This window comes from Calonectris borealis, chromosome 3 (genome assembly GCF_964195595.1).
Source record: "Calonectris borealis chromosome 3, bCalBor7.hap1.2, whole genome shotgun sequence".
Classification (NCBI taxonomy): Eukaryota; Metazoa; Chordata; class Aves; order Procellariiformes; family Procellariidae; genus Calonectris; species Calonectris borealis.
The window spans coordinates 29,292,330-29,313,785 of NC_134314.1; the positions used below are offsets into that span (position 1 = coordinate 29,292,330).

General features: G+C 37.6%; 1 protein-coding gene across 2 annotated transcripts in view; it reads right to left on the minus strand.

Annotated features, from left to right (window-relative positions):
- The window catches only part of KHDRBS2 (KH RNA binding domain containing, signal transduction associated 2), a 373,561-nt gene that overhangs the window by 95,713 nt on the left and 256,392 nt on the right, over window positions 1-21,456 (minus strand). For both annotated transcript variants that reach the window (XR_012672902.1, XM_075145263.1), the window contains exon 6: window positions 19,535-19,730. Coding sequence is in view for 1 of the 2 variants with exons in the window: in XM_075145263.1 (XP_075001364.1) it covers window positions 19,535-19,730 (196 nt within the window). In the remaining variant the exon portion in view is untranslated. The remainder of the gene's footprint in view (window positions 1-19,534; window positions 19,731-21,456) is intronic.

A 21,456-nucleotide genomic window follows, 5' to 3' on the forward strand; every position in this document is an offset into this window, starting at 1 on the left:
CCAGTGCACAATTATTTGCTAATAATCCTGGACAAAACACTGTCCTGAGCCCAAAAGATATAAGTCTCCAGAGAAAGAATTTCATGGTGTTTTTAACATTAGAAATATATACCACATATATTTTGGTTTAATTTTTGAATTTTGAGAAAAATGCAATTTGGGATTTTGCTGGTCTTTACTGATGTGAAAAGATGGAGAGAAAGATGTACAACCTCATAATACGTCAAGGCTTCAATTTTTCAGTTGCATAATTCTGCAATGCATCAGGTTGATTGAACCATTCAATTTCATCTATTTCAGAAATACACATTCAAAGGAATTGTCCTAGGTGTAATCTGTTATGAACAACCGACCAGTCTTGTTCAGATATAGATATGTTGTACAACATATGTGCAGATGGCCCGCCCTGTCCTGAGGTCATGGGACAACGATGTGAGAAACTGCTGGACATTGCAGACAACAAAAGGAGAAGAGTGGCTGGTCAGTCCTGATCTGGCCTAGACTGACAAGGCAACAACACAAGAAGACACTACCAGAAACCATGGAGAGTGAAAAGGAGAATCAGATACAATAATGAAATCCCCCCTCTTCAGACATGATTCTCCAGCTTGCAACTGAATTGGCGCCCACTGAATTTTATTTGGTATTGAAAGAATTCAGAGTCTTTCAATGTCTATAATTTCCTATTTTTCTATATTCACAACATCTTCTCCCATGCACTCCTCCTCTCCAATCTCTCCTCCACTCCATTACTTTGGTTCTCTTTTCTCCTCTTTATGAGCGTCCCTTGTTCCTCAGTACAAGCATAGCAGGGTTTGTTGTTTTGCTCTCATTCTCTCAACTGGGCTTTTAATCTGGCTCTGTCACACAGAGGCATGTTATTCCACTGTTCCAAATACTTCTGTCTTTCCTTAGACTTCATTCCTTTATTTCAACACCATCTTTACATTTTTCTTCGAAAATTCAAGTTTGCTTCCTTTGCTTGCTTTCATCGCCTGCTTTCTTTATCTTACTTTTATTGTTCCTTCGTATCTCTTTTCCTCTCTTGCTGCAAGTTTTCCTTCAGGTTCTTCACGTTGTCTAAATCTGATCCAGTATACTTGTACCAATTCAAATCCAGAATAAAAAAGCTGATCCACTGCCTACTCAAGATGTATTCTACCACTTTCCTTTCCGGTGCTAGGAAATTGTACAGTCTGGAGGTTTATTTTATTCTTGCCGATTGTCTTTCAAAACACTTTAATTATCAGTGAATGCATAATTTGTATGGATGCAAAAACAGTCTGATATAGTCTTGCAACTGTACACTTCTTGAAATATCTGTTTCCTACAGTTTTAGGAAACAGAATAATTCTCAGGAAAAAACAGTGCTGCCTCGCAAGCCGGAAACAGTATCGCTCTCAGCATATGTCATTGCTTGCAAGATATAAATACTGCTCTTGTGAAATTAATCTGATGCACTGCATCTGTAATTTTTTTCCATTTGATTACACTGCAGAAAAGTTTATGCAATCTAATGTGATTTGATAATAATACTGCATAATAAGTCCGTACAGAATACTAAGTGTTTTGGGAGCAAGTGTTTCTCGTATAAATGACCTTTAGTTTTTGCCAGTATTACAGAAACACACCAAAATGACTGATGAACAAACCACCTTCTTTTGTACAGTTTTCCTTTTAATGACTCATTTAGCAGGCTGTTGTGGTATTGACTGAAATATGAGGAGGCTGAAGTCCAGGGCAAATACTGAAGACTGTGACATCCTAATTTTGAATTCTAAATCTTATTCTTTGTTGAAGATTTCACTCCCCAAGATCCAACCCCAAATTCTCAATCTGCTCCTTAATATTTTGAGCAATATTTTCAATGTTCCTTTCCTTTCATTTGTTTTCTACTTTATTATGTAATTTTAGGTACAGGCCTGACTTTCAAGTAAACTGAAAATGCATCTGTTGTACAGATTAAAGATGACTAACTTTTCTATTAGGTTTCTGCTGCTTAATGAGTTTACCTTTGTGTATTTTCAAACAGAAAACAATGTTTTTTTGCATGTAGCTAAGGTGCAATTGGTGGAAAACAGTTTGTAAGATAACTTCGGTGCTGACATTAACCTACATCAATGCTTTCATTTCAGTGCAAGAAGAGACAATTCTACAGGAATATTCAGATGTTAAAGTTAGGATCATTATTAATTCCCTACAGCTAGCTTTCCTTATTAATAATTTTGACTATAATCAGAGACTTTCAGAACCACAAAATGCTTCTGTTCAATTTAGATTTAAGATCTGTGAAAGTTCAGTGGATAGGGAGAGTTGTCTTTAATGCAAAACAAACCCACAATTTAAAATACGGGAATAAAGCAACTTTGGGCCTAGTGTTTGATGAAGAGATTCCTTGAAGAGACTTTTTTTAAAAGATAATTCCTAAGAGACTTTTTAAAAACTGAAGACTAAAAGCCATGTGCATAAGTTGGATTTACTTGTTGCAAGATGTTTGAAATTTCTTGGCTCTTTTGTATCAACTTTTCAACCAACCATCCTTCCAAAATGAATTCCTTAAGGACTGGACCCTGATACATATCAATAGCAGTGAGCTTTCACTTGCCCTTCCCACCCTCAGCCGCTGGTCCATACTTTGTTAGAATGTACATGTCTTCGCCCAAGCTTTGCTTTAATGCATGTTTGCAAAGTCCCTACTATGCCATATAAATAACGCATGGTAACCACAATGTTAATTCTATGGGTTTGGATAGGTAATCAAGAGAATGGAATATGAAAGGTCTATTTGTTTTTTGGGCTATTTTTCTTCTCACTGTAAGCTCCTTTGATACAAGGAGATCCAAGAGCTATTTGTAGAATCTCTTACACACCTTGCTGAAAAAAGTCTCTTCTGGCAAGATGGATGTGCTTTTTAATACCACATTCGTTATGACAGTGATGACATACTGCCTACAAACCGCAACTTGCAGACACAAGTCAGGGATTCAGAAGAGTCTTCTGTATCTTATATTCCACTTCTCGAAGCTTAGATCAAAGATACCAAAAAACAGTTAAGCCGAGAGAGGCACCATCTGTAATTTGGAGTAGAAAGCTTCTGGGTGAGAACAGAGGAGGTGAAACAAAAAGCTGAAGAATACAAAACGTCGGGTTGGGGCATGACTGAATTTTCTCTTTCACCCACAATATGAAATGGCTTTTTAATAAAGTCAGCAGTACCGAGAATAAATCCAGGCCAAGCAGATCCAGAGGATCAGCATCCAGATAGTAGTGTGTTGCATGAATCAGCAATATTTATAGGGGATGACTGGAACAAAGACTACCCTTGTATTTTTGCTGTCAGAAATCTACAGTGAAGGAAAAGTTGTGTGGTAGCAGTAAGCCTGCAATAAAAAATACCAAGTGTATAGCTATCAGTTTCTGTTTTGCCTTTTTAAAAACTAATTACAGATACAAATTGTTCATTATCCATATTGTGGATTTGCCCAAAAAAGAAAATCCGTGCACTTAATATAAACATATTTTTTAAATAGTCAGTCATTATGCTAATAACTTTCATGTGCAGAGTATATGACTCACAGACAGTGCAAGTGTGCAGGAAGCACCTCAGTGATTAGACAATATTAAGACAATTTGCAAATAGAGACCTGAGCATATCTTCATTGCATTCCCAACTACTTCTTGTATAATAACTTCTATTAAAAACCCATCTTTCTCAAAATGAAAAGTTCAATAGAATTTATACTTCTGTAAGAACTTCTTATGGCTTTGTTAAAGACTATTACAAGTGTATCTGATAGTCTAACAGAGCCTGTCAGCACACAGACATCAGTATACTCTGAGTAGGTCTAGTTGAGAACTTCATAGTTTCTGAGCTCCCTCAGGTACGTATTCACTATTAATCTAAACAGGGTGAGAGCACAGGCCTGAACACTGGGATACGATGCCATAACGTGGCATATCTGCATAAAGGTATAAGTTCTTAGCAAAATCTAACTACTACCACATGTAACATCTAAGTCCTCATTCCTCTGCATACATTATATCTCTTTTTCTCCCTCTAGAGAGCCGCAGAGATGTTGATTTTCATATTCCAGACGCTGACTGGACTGAAAAATCTCAAAGATTTTTTACCGATCAGAGGCTGGCTGAAAACTTCCATTATCAGGAAGAACTGAACATTCTATAAAGAGTTAAAGCTTTGCAGCTTCTAGCATCAACACACAATTATGTCATGACTCTCATGCAGGGTCTGGTACTGCAGATGTGAATCACAACGTGAAGCCTGCCCCGTTCCTGAGACAGAAACTCCTCAGGAACCAGCCAGAGATGACGGAGTGATCTCCAGCACAAAGCCATCACAAGCTTCCTCTCCTGCTCTCTAACTGCAAATAAGACTTACTAATTTCTCTAAACACATACAAGTTCTCAGTCAGATACAAGTAGTTTAAACAATGTTCATGATTAAGTAGAATTCAGTAAAAAGAATTACTTGTATTTAAAAGAATCAGCCTCATTTAACGCATTCTTGTAAGGCACTCAGTCCCCATGCTGAAGACATTAAGGACCAGCGCACCACTACAGGAAATTTTTACACACAATGGAAACTCTCCAGAGAACGATGCGTGCTTGTGTCTCGTATTTGTACACTATCTAAACAACTCTGGAATCTTAACCAAACACAAATAAATAAGATCACAGCACTTCAGAGCTGAAGATGGTTGGAACTCTTAGGTTCTCCGTATCTGAGTAAAAATGACTGTGAATATTTTTAACATCTCACTAAATAACCTGGTTACGACATCCCATTTCTTTTCCAAGCTGCTTACGGGCCCTTGTCAGTTCCTATCTATCCACTTTGAAATGGATCCAATACATTACTTCGGACTAGATTAGTACGTACAGTATCTTACAATATCTATCATCTGTATTATAGTTTAATAGGACTGTTAGTCTTATACCTAAAGCATGACAATTTAAATCACATCACCATTTTATTATTAAGCAAAGAAATGATAGTCGTGTCCTGAAATGACCATCAATGCGAGACTGACTCAGTTATCTCCAAGGGATGACATTATAGCTTCGAGAACTGACAGATTGTTATGTCATGAAATTCATGCAGGGCACAGTATTGCGGCTGTAAATCACAAGGGCAACTCATACAGTGGCCAGCACCCTTTGGAATAATCTTTACATTCCTGTTGTGTTCAATAAGCCTCTTAGTTGAAAGATTACGCATGATGAGTGTTTTTCTCCAGGACTGGTAAAGGATACTGTGTCTTTGACAGCTGCTTACTAAAATTTAAAGAAGGCTTTTTGTTGGGCATTTATCTGTACTTGTACCCCTCCAAGGACTATAAAGGACAAGCAACTCTAATCCAAAGAGTCAATTTGTCTTTTGTGATTTGCTTTAGGCGTATTTAAATCTAAACTGATAATCTAAAATCCTGGAAGCACTATATCAATTAAAATAAATAAATCAAGCCATTACAGCTAGATTGTACTAATATTTAGGCAATCTATTACATTTTCTGCTTTGTCTGTCAGAGATACCCTTCTGCTAACTGGGTCTATTTGGAAATCACGTTGAAAGAGGAGGTTGCACCACAGTCCTGGGGGAAGTCCTTTCCTGCTTGGCACATACTGAAATGATACTTTGAAGTTTATGGCTTCCATTGCAGCCCCAGTCTATGCGGAGTAAAAGATAACTGCACACATTTCAGATTCCCCCTTCTCTTGACCTCTAGCTACCTATTGGAGTAAGGACAGCAACACCTAGGAGCTTCAGCCCACTGTCCTTCTAACTCCATTCATGAAAAAAATGCACCTGCTTTACATTAATTCCTTATTGACTGCATAAGGCCTGAAAATTGTTACTGCTGCTCCCAGATGGGAGAGTTTTTAAGCCTATTGCTGAGAAGAATAAGATGATGTAACTTTTTTGGCAATTTGCTGGGTGGCCCAACCAGAAGTATCTCAGGGGACCAAAACTTGCTTCAGCCCATCGAGCAGTAATTTTCTTGGAATATCTAATTTTCTACCTAGAAATACAACTGTGCTCACTTTGATCTCCATCTCATTTTTCAGAAGAGCCACTCTGGATTTACAAAGATGCATTCATGGATTTTTGACTTATTACATTGCTTGTACTTCTGAACTCTGCTCAGGAGATGGAATATAGACTTGCATGATCCCCTGCCAACACAAAATGCTGACTATCCTTAACTCCAAAAGCCCAATATATTTGTTGTTTTGTTTTGGTTTTGGTTTTTTTTGAATATGCAGTCTTAAGGACCATGATGATTAGACAACTTATAGATCATATATGCAAACCTGTATGCATCCTGAGAATCCTGCTTGTTTTGTTAATTTGGTATTATTTTCTTTGCCTCTATATTCTCTTCCTCTGAGCAGATGAAGTAGGCTACAGCAACACTTGGCCTTTTTTACAGCATTTTTTATGTTGACTTTCAGAAATTTTTTTACTTAATAAGGAAAAGATAAAGCAGTCATAAAATTCTAGGCTGCATCAAGCAGATTTCAAGAAATAAATAAGCATTAGCTTCATAATGTTTTGAACTTAGAAACAAAGTATATCCTTGGATTTTTCATTTTGTTTTTCTAAGAAGGTCAGCAAATCTCAAGATAGTTCAAGAAGACAACCTCCGGTAATAGAACTTACAGTGTAAAATTAACCAGCACTTTTAGCAGAGCAAAAACGTTCTTTACAAAACAAATTATTATGTCAGCATGCACCATTTTGAGAGGATGGAAAATACATGAATAACAACTAAACGTAATTTCCTCCCCAAAATAATGTTCTAGTTTTATACCATATCTACTCAACATCTAAGTCATACAAATTCGTACACTCATGCTTACCATGGTAACACAGATACACAGCTTTTAAGGAAATATTCAACATGATCATCTCCCAACTAGGGAGGGAAAAGCCTCATGTTACTGAAGCTGGGAAGCTTATTTTAACATCTTTCAGCTTTCATTAATTACTTCTGCTCTACAGAATGTTAAACAGTTTCTCAGACTGTATCCAGTGACCTGTTTGCTTTTCCCCAAATATATAAATTCTGATCAAGTATGATGAGGTGGTACTTTCCAAACAGACTGGAAGCTTAGTTCTTCATAACAATTCCCTTCCTCCAACACAAACAACAAATGACTGCGTACTCTGTCTACAGCTCGACTGAGGTCCTGATGGAAGGAAGCAGATCCTTTAAAAGTCTTTTCTTTCAAAATTGAATTTCACCTCAACAATGTCCTCATTCAATCAGGGACTATCAAAACAGTATTGCCTCTTGCCACATTGTACTCTGCTTTCCTCTTAGGAAGGTGATAGACTCGTTAAAGCAGATAGGTAGAATTTTTTTTTTTAAAGCTAGAATAATTTTTTCCCCATACGTTTTCTACAAAATGAATGGCATGTAAAAAAAAATAACCTAAGTTATTTAGAAATTAAGTCCTGTTTTCAGAAGTAATTTAAGGACTTAGAAGCCTGCTTTGTTTGCAAACTGTGTGTGATTTAGGATCTTACATTCCATACTGGAATTAATGACATCTGAGATGGAGGTACTTTATTGCATGACGTACAGGAAAGCTTAGGTACCTAAGAATGGTACCCTTAAAGTGCTGTACTCTTTAGTACCCTTTAGCTGTCATCTTGGAAAGGGTGAAAACAGAGCTTGATCCTCCCCAAGATTTAGGTGCCATTGTTTGGGTTGCAGGAAGGCAAGTCCTGCTTTCAGCACTGAGGCCTCTGTGGTGGCGAGGTGTGCGTGTCTTCTGTAAAAATTCTGCAAAAGGTCAAATCTTCCTTTCAGAAAGAAATCTAGAAGAGTAGAGTAAAAGTAGTCCTTTCACTCTTTTTTTATCTAGCATTTCATTCATCCAAGATGCAAGACAGACTTTCAGTTCTTCCTCTGCCTTTCGGGATTTCATTCCTGACGCTCCCTACCCAAGTGGATACCACAACACTGGGCTGCAACAGATTCTGCAGGAGGAAAACACTCTCACTCCCCTTCATTCTGCACCGTGCATGGAAGTAGAAATAGTACACATATTAACCACTGATTCAGCCATACAGTTATTGACTGCAGCTACAACTGATGTGGTAACCTCACTTGTAATTATACTCCACTACTACACAATATAAGACTATGCAAATACAAGAAGAATCACTTGCGTCAGAGAGATTTTTTTACCCTTTAGAAAATAAACAAATGAAACATGAGTGAAAGGAATATAACTCCATGAAAATTTTTTTTTTTGCTCTCATTGCTCTGTGTTATGTTTAGCACATACAAGACACCTCTGCTGCTTTTTCCAAAATGGCAACTTATAATAGGTACCTCAAGAGAAATAAGTTAGAATTGCTCCAAATGACTTTTTGGATTTATTTGTTTAGGGTGTTTGCATGACGGGTGGCCTTGCAAGAAAGTGAAAGGGCTGTTCAAGGAAAGTGAAAAATGATCCAAGTATTGTGGCTTCTAATTTATTTGATAGATGCACTCAGACTCAACAACTGCATTTCTGTGATTCTCTGCTATTTTTTTTTCTTCTTCTCCCAGCTACAGTGTCCACATTTAAATTTCGTGAAATTTAACTTGCAACGAAACACAGGTCCCTTCTGCATCTCCCCTACAGCCTGATTTACACAACCTTGAATTACTTTTATTTGTTTATAATAATTTTCTTTCATCAGGACTCTCAATTTTAGTATTTTGCTTAAATCCAGATTTCAACAGACTGGAGTAAAATTATTACTAGTTTACTAAAGTCTGTTGTTCTAGGAATTTTCCCCACGACAGAGACAAAATTTGTATACCATCTGGTTAACTGATGCAGTTCTGTCAAAAATACTTGGAAATCCCTATTTCCAAAATTCTGTTTCAGTTTAAAAGCACTTATTCTTTTATTATTACTGATAATTAAATAAAACTATAACAAGATTTTACATACCTGAGCCATTTTGACAACAAAAGCAAGCCAAGCCAAACTAAACCTGAAGCCATTTTTCACAATGACATGCAAACAGGTAACGAAAATGGAATTATTTATTCTTAAAATAAGATTTGCTTTAAAAGAAACAAGCACATATATTAACTTTACATGTCAGTTAAATACTACAGGCAGTGTTTGTCCAAAAAGTAGAATGATTGATGCTTACTGGTTGGTAAAATAGAAAGAAATATAGTTTGAATTTCAATGTATTTTCTTTTAAATGCATGTTATTTCAGAAAACTCCCAGCTGCAGCATGTGTGAGGACTGGTACACGCATGCAAAGTCTTGAAAAAGACAAGGGCATGGGCTACATGTGGTTGTAGAAATCCAGCCGTGAATAAAATGGTTCAGCAAAAGATTGTCTTTGATAATCTTATTTTTAAAATATCCAAATGTGTATAGTTCAAATGTATACTTGCTCATTTTATAATTTAGTCCTCAGAAAGATTACTAAAAAGTGTTAACAACTTATTTAGAGAGGTTTTTGAAAAATACCTAAGAAAGGAAACTGTGAAAAGCTGTGTGATTTTAATACAGGGAAACTAAAATATTAAAATACTTCAGTACAGTACATGAATTTATATATTGTGCCAAAATAAGACTCACTTTTGGGATACCCGGTTGTTTTTTTTTTAACTTCAGCTTTCTAAAAATTTGGATGTCCGACGTTGCAAGGGTTGTACAGCAAGAGACAACAATCAGGGACTGGAAAGTCCAAATAAAAGATAACAGGATATGGGGTTTCTAGCCTTAAAGCTGCTGTGTCCTCATTCAGACTTAAATAATTTGCATCTGACAGACATTTAGTGATCAAAAGAATTGCTGCTAGTATGTTATCTAAAGGATTATTAATATTTTCATTACAGAAACTCACTAATTGGCCCAGAAGAGTTGGAGGACAGTATGAACACCAAGGCTACAGCTAACGCACCTTGTTAGGAACTGATATGTAATGTTACGTAGTCCACTTGGACAGATATACTGATTTTGAGAAATATTTAAATGCGGTTTTATTGTATTGCATAAGGTAGTACAGGAGTATGTTTGCAAGAGCGTCCTTGGGATACTAATGTATTTTTACGATACTAATATCTAAGAAGTATTTACTTATCCAATTTCACTTAACAAACATTGCACTCTTTATGATTTCAGATGTTGCACTCCACAGATTTTTACACTGTACCAAGAGCTACAAAACAACAGCAGGTAGTCAAAGAGAGCTATTAGCTGTCTATGAGTAACAGCACTTATAACGCCAGTAGAAGCTATTAAAATGCAGGCAACCATAATTTCAACAGGAAAAAAACAGGTCTCTACGGAGAAAGAACATTTTTCATCTCTAGTCTTCTAGTTTATTGTCCCGGAGCCATTATACAGCATCTCCCTCTTCAAGTGATTGCTATACTCTCTAAGAGCTCTATAGGTCAAACTCGAGGTATTGTGTTTCATAACAAGATCAATTTTCTCAACATTTTTGCTACAGTTTAAAGAGTCTAAGTCTGCACCTTTGACAAATATAACTGATCTGATTGTTTTAAAAATGAGCACATCTGAGAACAGCATTGACCCATTTATCTGACAAAGAGGTATTCATATGAATGTCCCAGTCACTTTAATACCACCCTTGCTAAAGAAGTTAAAGATGGGAAAAAAAATGTGTACTTCATCCAGTCCTTCTGATTATGCAAGTAAAACTACTCTTTTAAATACTTGTTAGTATCTTTTTTCTTTCTATATTTATTTTCTACATTTACATTTTTTTTCCAAAACTGTATTATTAGAAAAGAAAATATACACTTTAAATTTTATTTCTCTGACCCTTCAGACTGATTCCTTACACAGTTACTCATGCACATTGCTGGCTGCAGAGGAGCTCTGCGCAATATAAAGTCCTTATAAACAGACGTGCTGGAACAAATGGACCATATTTTTCTGTGCTGTGGCCATGGATAACATATACGCATATCCGTATCAGAATGTAAGCATGTATCTCTATACCCAAGCAAAGATTTACTGGAAATGCTAAGGCAGTTGGAGAGTCATAAACCCTTCTGCTTCCAAAAGCAGTAGATAACGGGACATTCATGTGCTGCCTCTGGGGAAGCAATTGCTGCCGTGTGTCTGCAGATGGCCTGCATCCAAGGCACAGCCTGAGCCAGCTTTGTCTATAACAATATACACACAGGGTAAATATATGCATTCCTATGTGTATGAAAATCTAGGCTCACGTATGTATTTGATCCTCCCTTAAATGCCCTGAAAGAACAGTCATACTGCTGGACAGGTGCTTCTGCACCCAAATACACGAGATAATTCATCTAGCACAAACCTTTTTCTTCCTATGTATAACTGAAATTCAGAGTTGCAAATGCACTGAACATAATGAGGGAAAAAAGATTACAGGCATGTAAGACTACTTTTCAGGCCTTTGATTGTACCAAACACAAATCCTCTTTTTCAATTATCCTGAGTAAGCATTAAGTGTATGGATAGAGGCAACTGGCTAAAAGGGCCATCAGCCAGAGAATGAAACAGAACTGCGCTCTGTAATGTTTGTTGTTGATTTTAAGTGCAGTTGCTAAATATGTATCTCTGCAGTTTCATGCAGAAGTATTTTTTGCATGACGACAATGTCACAAATGTACCGAAGAGAAGAACATAGATGAACTCTGACGAAAGCTTCCTGCAACAGGCAGTATTTTTTAAATACATGCCCTTAAAATTCCAGTAAAACTAAAATACTCTTTCGGAACAATCCATAAAAGTTTTCAATTAATACAAAACAGTTCCTAAACTGTGCATTTTACTATATTAATAAAGCTCATGTTTTAGCTACAGTGAAAATTCCTAATAAATAAAGATAATACGCAAAACAGAAGTACTCCGTTAGCTGTACATGAAATCTGTTGGTATAAAGAGCACTCTGTTTATCTATTATAATAAAAAGTCACTAATGTGAGTTTACCAAAAGGCTAGACCGAAAAACACATGAGTAAGACTGGTATGCTGGAGGCAAGGCTGGTGTGATAATGTTAAGTGCCATGGCATCTTATCACCCAGAGCCTTTCCTGAAACCAGAGCTCGAGGCTTCTGTAATTGCCTGGCACAGCTGAAGTCTCTGCGCTTATCAGGCTGCAGGAAATAGCAGCCTGCGCTCAGCTTTTCTCATTACCACTGGGTTTATATGTGTCTGGCTCCCCTGGAACTCACCAGTCACGATGAACCTTGCAGTCCAAAATTATTTAACTTTTTAGTACCTCAGTGGACTAAATCTGGATAAGAAACTTTGAGAAGTGAAGAGAAAACCCAAGCCTTCCATCTGAGCTGAATTCACACAGTAACCGAACTCTCAACAATCAAATCAGCTCTAATCAAATCAGACTTGTCCCAAGTCTTTAACAGCAATTCTCTAAGTTTGTATGAGTTTGTACAAAAAAATAAGTTTATAACTCACCTTTGCAACCTGTCATAAAAAGGATAACATGGGTGGAGATACAGTCACATGATAATGTTTAGCCAGCAAATGCCTATAGAGTTATTTTGTACCAACCAAGACTGTTCTCCATCAGATAAATAGCCAAGTGACAAGTTGTGACAGATCCAAGTGACAGTAGACAAGTAGTTTTGGTAACAGGCTCCTGAACAATCACACTGTTTAATGATCAAATGGTGCACTGCATGATGCAGACAAATTCTCTCTCTATGGAGAATACTCCATATATTTTTTATGTAGGATCTTATGAATCTAACCGCACACACTATGAATATTTAAGGACCATATGAAGGCTGGATGATCAGCTGAGAGATGCCCTTCACTTAGATCTCTATATAACAAATATAAATATTTATTAGGTTGCAGTTGTATTAACATCATGTATAATACTAAAACATGTACAGCTGCATCAGCATTTTCTTTTATACTCTGTCTAGCATATAAAATAATTTTGAACTGAAAACTTGGTAACTAATGTCAAGGAGAGAATTATTTTTGCCAAGTAAGGAGAGCATGAAGAGGACAACAGAAGAGCTTATCCTCCACAAAATCTTTCTGCAACATTTATAAGTAGATGTTAGAGTTCTATGTATTTTATAAGTAAAGTTTAGTCCATTGAATAACTATGATTATTACAATCAAATCAAAACAAATCAAGAAAACAATATAATAAAGTCTGCTTTAGAGCACATTGTCAATTTGTGAGAAACTCATAGCAGTGATCAATCTGAAAGCAGTATTCACATTTGTTGATGCATTGCTCTCAGGACAATTCCTTTCGTTTCATGGGGCAAGCTTGATTTATTCAGATACCATCTATAAGAATAAGACCCAAACTACAGTTTGCATAGGTAAGCAAAAAACTCTAGAACTGCACGTTCCCAGACACTGAAGGTTTAATGCTGACTGTGGTTTTTGCTCTTAGAAAAACAAGAAAAAGTTGCTACTACTTTAATTCTGTATTTATGTTGCTGGATTTTTTCGCAAGAAATATATTTATAGTATTGATGGACCAAATTCTCCAAGGTTTGAATAACTAACAGAAAAATCCACTCTACCTTCATGAGACCATCATTCACAGTATTCTTATAAAGCTCAATAGGGTCTTTCAGATAATATAAACATTATCCTGTTTATCTTTATTATGGTAAAAATAAAATTTGATTTTTCAAGTCACAGCAGATCTAAGTTCAATATAGCTTAGCTCTTTTTCTAAGTGCCTTGGGCATAAATAGGTAATCAACCATATTTAATCAATATGTTGTTCAGCCATGCAGATTCCCATGTCTATAATTCCAGCTTTATTCAAATGCTCTTTAGTCTCAGTACATTCTTCATTGATTTTTTTTCATCCAAAAGAGGCACAGAAATAAATGAGTGGTACATCTTAAAACTGGGAAATACCAATTTAGAAAAAAAATGAAAACAATCCCCTTTGACTATCTTTATATACAATATATTTCACTATTTTAAGGTTTGGAACAAGTCATCTTAGTTGTCCGGGCCTCACCCTCACTGAGAATGTCCTACTGGGATTATAGGAATGGACTTCAAAAGTAGCAGAATCACGTATGAATTGCTCACTTCAACATATTCATTAAAGCACTAACACAGGCACAAACATGCCATGAAGAGGAACTGCAGGTCTTTATACACGGTTTCCATCTACAGTCAGAAGTGGCAGATAGAATGGATTTAAAAGTCCTACCAGTTCCAGTTTAAAATATTAAACAAAGCCTCCGCAACCACAATTTTGGGGATCACAGTCATATGTACATGTCGATTGTTCTTTTTAAAATGTTAAAGTGTGACAAAATGCCTCTTATTGTCAGTGTTTTCATTGTCTAGGTTGGCACTGAGTAAACATGAGCATAGTTGTTTCAGTTTGTTTGAAAACTATTGAAAAATGTAAATAACAATTGAGTTTAGAATAAACAGTTGAATGTGGCATTTGCTTTTGTTTTAAATAGCTTCAAATGAGAGGAAGAACAGCATGACATTAAAAGCACAATCTATCCTATTGTGTGGTTCTTTTCCAGTGACTTTTTAAAAGCATTGCTCTTCACTTATTCCAGAAGATAACAAGAAGCCATGTTTGGCTGGTTTGTGAATGAGAGGCGAGAAAGAATATTTGCATTTAAAATTGCTCTTTAATCTGGCTGTCCTAGACTAGGAGCTGTACCAGCTTCTCAGTGTCTCGACAAACTGGCCTATTTCTTGCAAACAAATTATATATTTCTTTGTAAATACAAGAAGCTCATCCAAGTATTCATATTAAGATGAGTGGCTTTCTGTGCAAAAGTCCCTTTCTTATCTGGGAGTAAAAAGCCTCCTTTCTCATCCAGCAGTAAAAATGCAAGTGCAAGTAAAATATAAAAGCAATGTGTATGTTAGTCCCAACTTTATTCTGTTTTGGTAATTCTTTGCATCTGGGGTAAGGGAACAAGTGCTAAGTCATTTCTAGACTTGCATTAGACCTCTTAGGAAGGCTCACCATAGCTCTTAAAACATGTAAAGAAAAATATCACTGCACAGCTCATTACTAGCTTCTGATTCAGAAGGCAAAAATATAGCTCCAGAGTCAAATGCCTTCCAAAACAGGATCTGAAAGCAACGGTATTTTTGGCTTATATTTGGGTTAAGCACCCTTCAGATATTTAGCTTTAATCTTGAGTGAAAAAGTCTGGATGCTCAGATTAAAATATATTGTGCTGAACATTGGCTTTATTGCCTCAGTAGGATGTTCCTTCCAGCAGAAGATCTACTCAAGCACTTCTCACTCTTCACTTCTGTATAAATCATAAACCTCAAACAGCCATGTCTATTGCCTATTTCATAAGTTGCCAACAAGACCTTAGCCTTTAAAGTTGCTTATTCTTGTGGAGAAAAGACTCCAGAAGTCTCCCTTCAATCTGTAAAGACGATACCAGTTAATTTTTGTAATGAAAAAATGGCACAAAATCAATCTTACCATTGTCCTTGTCAATAAAGGTGATGATGCAGGACTGAAACAACATTTAAACTCATTTTAATTTACCATCTCCTATCTTGGTGCACTGATATAGAAACACTGTAAGATTTGTAGATGGGACATCAGCTGTCTAACAGACAAAACTATACCTCAGACCGCAACTGTGCAAGATGTAAGTTTAAAAGAGGCAATTAAAATGCAATTCCAGTACCGTTCTCTCTACTCAAAACATCTCTGCCCAATGCAATGTAGAATATGAACTTAATTTACAAAATTTGTTGGATAAATCCCAAACAGCCATCTTGTCATTAGTTCTAACTGAGGAGCCTGCTGGCATGGCTGTCCTCCCTATCATCCACTGCAGGTTCTTCAAGCACCCTGGGAGAACAACACGGCTCAGTGGTAAGTCAGTGCTCCTGAAAAGTTCCAGACTGAGCCATTGCTGCCAACTGGTCATGGCATGTATTGCTACACATGGAAAGAAGAATTGAGCAATAATTCAAATTAATTTGTGTACTGCATTTGCAGAAGGAGTAGGAGAATGATCTATAATGCATTTAATGGGGAACCACACTGTGTGGTTTTCAATAAAAAAAAACCACAACAGAACCTGAGGTCCAGAAGGCTGTTTTTTAATGAAGTTTTGAATCCTTTTCAGCAGCTAGGGACATCTTCAGTATGGTGGTGTTTGTGGATTAGAGGTGTAAAATTATACCTCAGAAAGTAATGACAAAGGGCTAAGTTCAGCTTTGTGAAAGAAGCTGCTTCTGAGGAAGGTTCACAATGACCAGTTCAAGCTTCTGCTCTGAACCACACTTTAGCAGACCTCTCCTTCAGCAGAAGAGGAGCATGTACAGATTGGTCACACTGAACTAAGGTTAGTCACTTTGAACAGCACTCTTATTCACCAGGTTACAAACCCAGGACTGCCTCTCTGATCCCAGAAGCTGCACAGCAGCTGTTAGAATCATAGAATCATAGAATCATGGAATCATTAAGGTTGGAAAAGACCTCTAAGATCATCGAGTCCAACCGTCAACCCAACACCACCATGGCCACTAAACCATGTCCCTAAGTGCCTCATCTACACGTCTTTTAAATACTTCCAGGGATGGTGACTCAACCACTTCCTTGGGCAGCCTGTTCCAAGGCCTGACCACTCTTTCAGTAAAGAAATTTTTCCTAATGTCCAATGTTAGTTAAGCTCTCCATCTAAATTCACACGCAATGAGCTGTTTTTAAAGTGAGGAATGCTCACGTAGTAACTATTTCTCTCCTTTTGCGTGTATCTTTTAATGTCTGTACCTCCTCTTCCTGTGGGTAGTCTTCTGAAGTTCCTCTGAGATACTATCTATGCTGCACCCAATAAAAGCTATATATCTGTTTCAAAAACAAATAAAGAAAAAGATGTGAGGTGTCACCCCCCCTTCGCTCTCTAGTCCTCTTCGTTTCTGAAAGTCGTTCCAAATTATTCTCCCTTTGGTTGGGCTTGACATTCAAAACGTTGAATGTGAATATATTCACTATAACAACAAGACTTCACTTTTCTTGAGAAACCTTTCGACATTTGATTTTATGGACTCTCACAAAGGCCATCAGGAAACCTCAAAATATTTAGATACTGGATAATTGCAAAGGAGTGATCCAAACTTTTAAATGCTCATCCAAACCTGTTTGAACAGTTAGATGTTTCAAGGCCAAACAGTCAATACAATCTCTGATTAGTAGTGCTGAGCAAATATCTAAAGATTTTTTTCAGAAAATGCTGTTTAAACATTTAAAAAAAATCTGCTGCAGCCATTCTATTCTATTTCTTGAGTTCACTTTCAGCTCAGCATTCAAATGACTATATTCTATCATAGCAAAGAAAAATCAAAAATATGGATACTCACAATCAATGACATTGCATTCATGTGCACAACTAATCAAAGCAATGGTGCTTGCATATAGTAGGCATAAATTGGAGTGAAATACTGTAGTCAAAAATGAAAAACATAAACACATAAGAAATTGTAATATGCTTGTGGGTTGCCTACAAGCAGAAAATGAGACAAAATAAATTGGATAAATTATTCATTATAAATTAGTTTTTCATCTCTAGGATTCAGTGTGAAAGAACAGCAATTACACATGACATTTGTTCCTGGTCAACAAATAGATCCACTTGCTTTTAGTATCCCATCAAATATGTGACATAATGGTTTATTTGGAAAGAAAAACCGTGTTGATTATTTCCTGCAAAATTAAAAATGTTTTCCCCTAAAATATCATTTACAAAGTCATATATAGATATATGACAGTGAACTTTTCCTTCTACTTGCACACCAACAGAGTTTTAATTATTATCTCAGTCCATAAGATACCAAGATGTTTTAGATTGCACTTACAAGTTTTTGCAAAATGGCAAGAGATTTTCATTGCAAACTGGTGGATGACAGCAAGTCAGGGGAAGCCCATATATTCCCAGCTGTGGAATATAGATATTGAAAGGACATAGGAGATAGAAGGATCTCCAAAACATCTAAATTTCTCCTACAAAGCAAGATGTTTCTTGCTACTATCTAAGTAGGCAAAATAGAAACACATTTGTTTGTTTTTATTGGAATAATCTATTACAAACTAAAATGACTCCTTCAATTGTGTGTATATTTTGTGCTCCTGAGAGTGTAGGCATTTCAAAACAATGTGGAATTGGTTGAATGTTTTCCCAACCTTGATAATCCAGTTGCCTCAACATCTCCTTCTACTTTCCATATATTTATCATCCAGAAAAAGTGCAAGAAATGTTCCTTAAAAACTGTTTAACACCCTGGGACATTTACCAGTACTGTAGATGAAAAAAAAAAAAGAAAAAGATTTACTTAATTTATAATCTTAATCTTACATTACAAGGGTTCTGTTTTGAAATTTGTCACTCATGGATTAGGAAAAGACGCAGAAAGGAAGGTCTCATAACTTTTGATACTAACAGATAATATGCTATCTATCAAGGAGGAGTATATTTTTTAAATTCCTTTTTTGGCAGGATTTATCTCATTTAAAGATGGAAACTGTGTTGAGGTAAATAATAACAGAGAGTGACTTTCTTCCCCTCCTTTTTTGCAGCTGTTGTTCAGCTGTGACTCTTGGCATAACAGAATGCACGTCCCTGATTTGAAGTGGCCATGATCTAATCTCCACTCTACAAATACAGATGGTTGAGTAAAGCTTTACCAACAAAGATTAATTTCTATTTCAATTTCCTTTCTTCAGTTCTAGGAAGACCTTTAATTGAATAAAACTGCATCTTCTCAATTATACTGTATCTTCTCAATGGTTCTCCTAGTGACAGGATGACGGAGTGGATGGGATGTTCATCTTACCCTTGGATTTGCCACAGCTGGAAAAAGTCAGACATCATATTTGATGGTATTTTCTCCTCTACTTGGATATCTGTTGTTATGGTGATAGTTCCAGGAGGGAACATTAATGAGGATGACTTGAAAGCTTTGATGTTTACAGTGCAATTATTTTTAACATCTCGTAAGAAAAGGTGACAGTTAGTACTGCTCGTTGCTAAATGTGCATCATTGTATCAGCTTTCATGAAAATTACCTGGATTTCTATTTGTTATGTCTCTGTAACACAATATTCAATACAAATATACATATATATATTTATATGTAATAAAAAGGATTCAGAAGAACAAAAAAAACCCTTTTTTCTCACAAAGGATATACTCTGTTATTCCTAAGAACGTGCCAACAGTAACCAGTGACTTTTAGTTATAATATAGTCTTTAGAATACCTGTATTGCTCTTCCGTGATGCCCTGAGAGCTAACCAGCACGTCCTTCTCATATCCAAATCTAAGCTGTGAACAATTCTACGAACCCACATCACCCAAAACACAGGTCTGCAGGCATGCTACACCACCCAGACTGTAATTCAGCAGCAGGGGATAAGTAGTAGAGACAGAGGGATTATTGGCCTGGAGTCTTCCAACTCAGAAGTATTTGATGTTCACCACAGAGTTTGGCTCACATCTGTTATGAATGTATGTGGTTACTTACATATTCTTCATAGGCCTCGTGTGCAGGTGGCGGGGGTGGTCTGTAGCCTGGGACGGCCGGGGCGCCCCTTGCTCGAGGGGTGGGCACGCCCCTCGCCACTGGTGGGACGGGGAGGGCTCCACGGGTCACCGGTGCTCCCCTGGGTGCTTGGGCACCCCGTCCAGGCGGGGGCGGAGGAATCGCACCCCCACGTCCCCTGCGGGGAGCAAAAAGGAGTGATCATTTTGGCGTGTACGGCAAGGAGGACATGCAAGTGTTACTCCATTTTAAAGGTTCTTGTATTTTACTACTATTTAAAGTATTGTATAACTCTGGGGTTTTGGCAGCCACAACATCAAGCACTTTTAGGCAATATCTCAGGCAGAACTCATATTATGGAAAGGCATTATTTTTAAGCCATCCAATGCCTTTTACATCTGATCCTCTTGTTGCTTGTACTAATGAAATTCTGGATTAGTGTAATTCACAGTGTTGCAGAGTTACTCCAAAGTAGTTATAGAGGAAGAAGTGAGGAACTTTTTCTATTGCTCTCAAACTATTTTACAAGAGCAGTCATCACTCTCATTCTTGTGTTTACTAGTGGGTGGGAGAAACTGATTGGCAGAAAATGATGCAGGATGGCAGAAACTTGCAAGGCAAAGTAGAGCAAGAGTATAAAAGGAGAGTAGGAACACTTCTTCCCATCTCATTTAGTTCAGCACAAGGGAAGGGTAGCATGGGATTCTGCTTTCCCCCATTGTGCAGAGAGAACAGTGCATACAGACAAGCACAGAGAGGTTTAGCATCCTCCCATTTATTTATGCTATATCCACCTTGCTGTACTAATTGGTAAGTCAGAAGAAGCTGTTACTGGTTAAAAAGAGGTTCTTGTAACTACACCATATGACAAATTAGAAGGGGGATATATCAGGGAAGCAATCTGAGAGTTTTGTTTCCTGAGTGTGCTGCCCTTTCTGAAGACTGTGAGTGCTGGGTATAACCATGCGTGACACCCAGACCCAGAGCTGTGAACGGAACTCGGGTCTCCCGCAGCAATATGAGCTGTGGCTCATTCCCTGCTGAGACAACCAAACCCATAGCACTAGCTTGTGATGTTCACTACTTTATTACAAGTTTCAGTAGCCAATTTTAAAATCACAGAATCACAGAATGGTTTGGGTTGGAAGGGACCTTCAGAGATCCTCTAGTCCAAACCCCCTGCCTTGGGCAGGGACATCTTTCACTAGATCAAGTTGCTCAAAGCTTTGTCCAGCTTGACCTTGAACACTTCCAAGATGGGGCATCCACAACTTCTTTGGGAAACCTGTTCCAGTGTCTCACCACCCTCATCGAAAACAATTCCTTCCCTATGTCCAAACTAAACCTACTCTTTTTCAGTTTTAAACCACTGCCCCCTGTCCTGGCACTACAGCCCTTGGTAAAAAGTCTCTCTCCGTCTTTCTTACATGCCCCCTTTAAGTACTGACAGGCTGCATGAAGGTCTTCCCAGAACCTTCTCTTCTCCAGGCTGAACCACCCCAACTCTCTCAGCCTTTCTTCATAGGAGAGGTGCTCCAGCCCTCTGACCATTTTCGTGGCCCTCCTCTGGAACTGCTCGAGCAGGTCCATGCCTTCCTTGTTCTGGGGATGCCAGAATTGGACGCAGGACTCCAGGTGGGGTCTCGTGAGAGCGGAGTAGAGGGGCAGAATCATCTCCCTCGACCTGCTGGCCACACTGCTTTTGATGCAGCCCAGGATACAGTTGGCCTTCTGGGCGGCGAGTGCACATTGCCGGCTCATGTCCAGCTTTTCACCTACCAATATCCACGAGTCCTTCTCTACAGGGCTGCTCTCAATCCCTTCATCTCCCGTCTGGGCTGACACTGGTGACTACCCGGGAGTAGGACCTTGCACTTGGCCTTGTTCAATTTCAAGAGATTCAC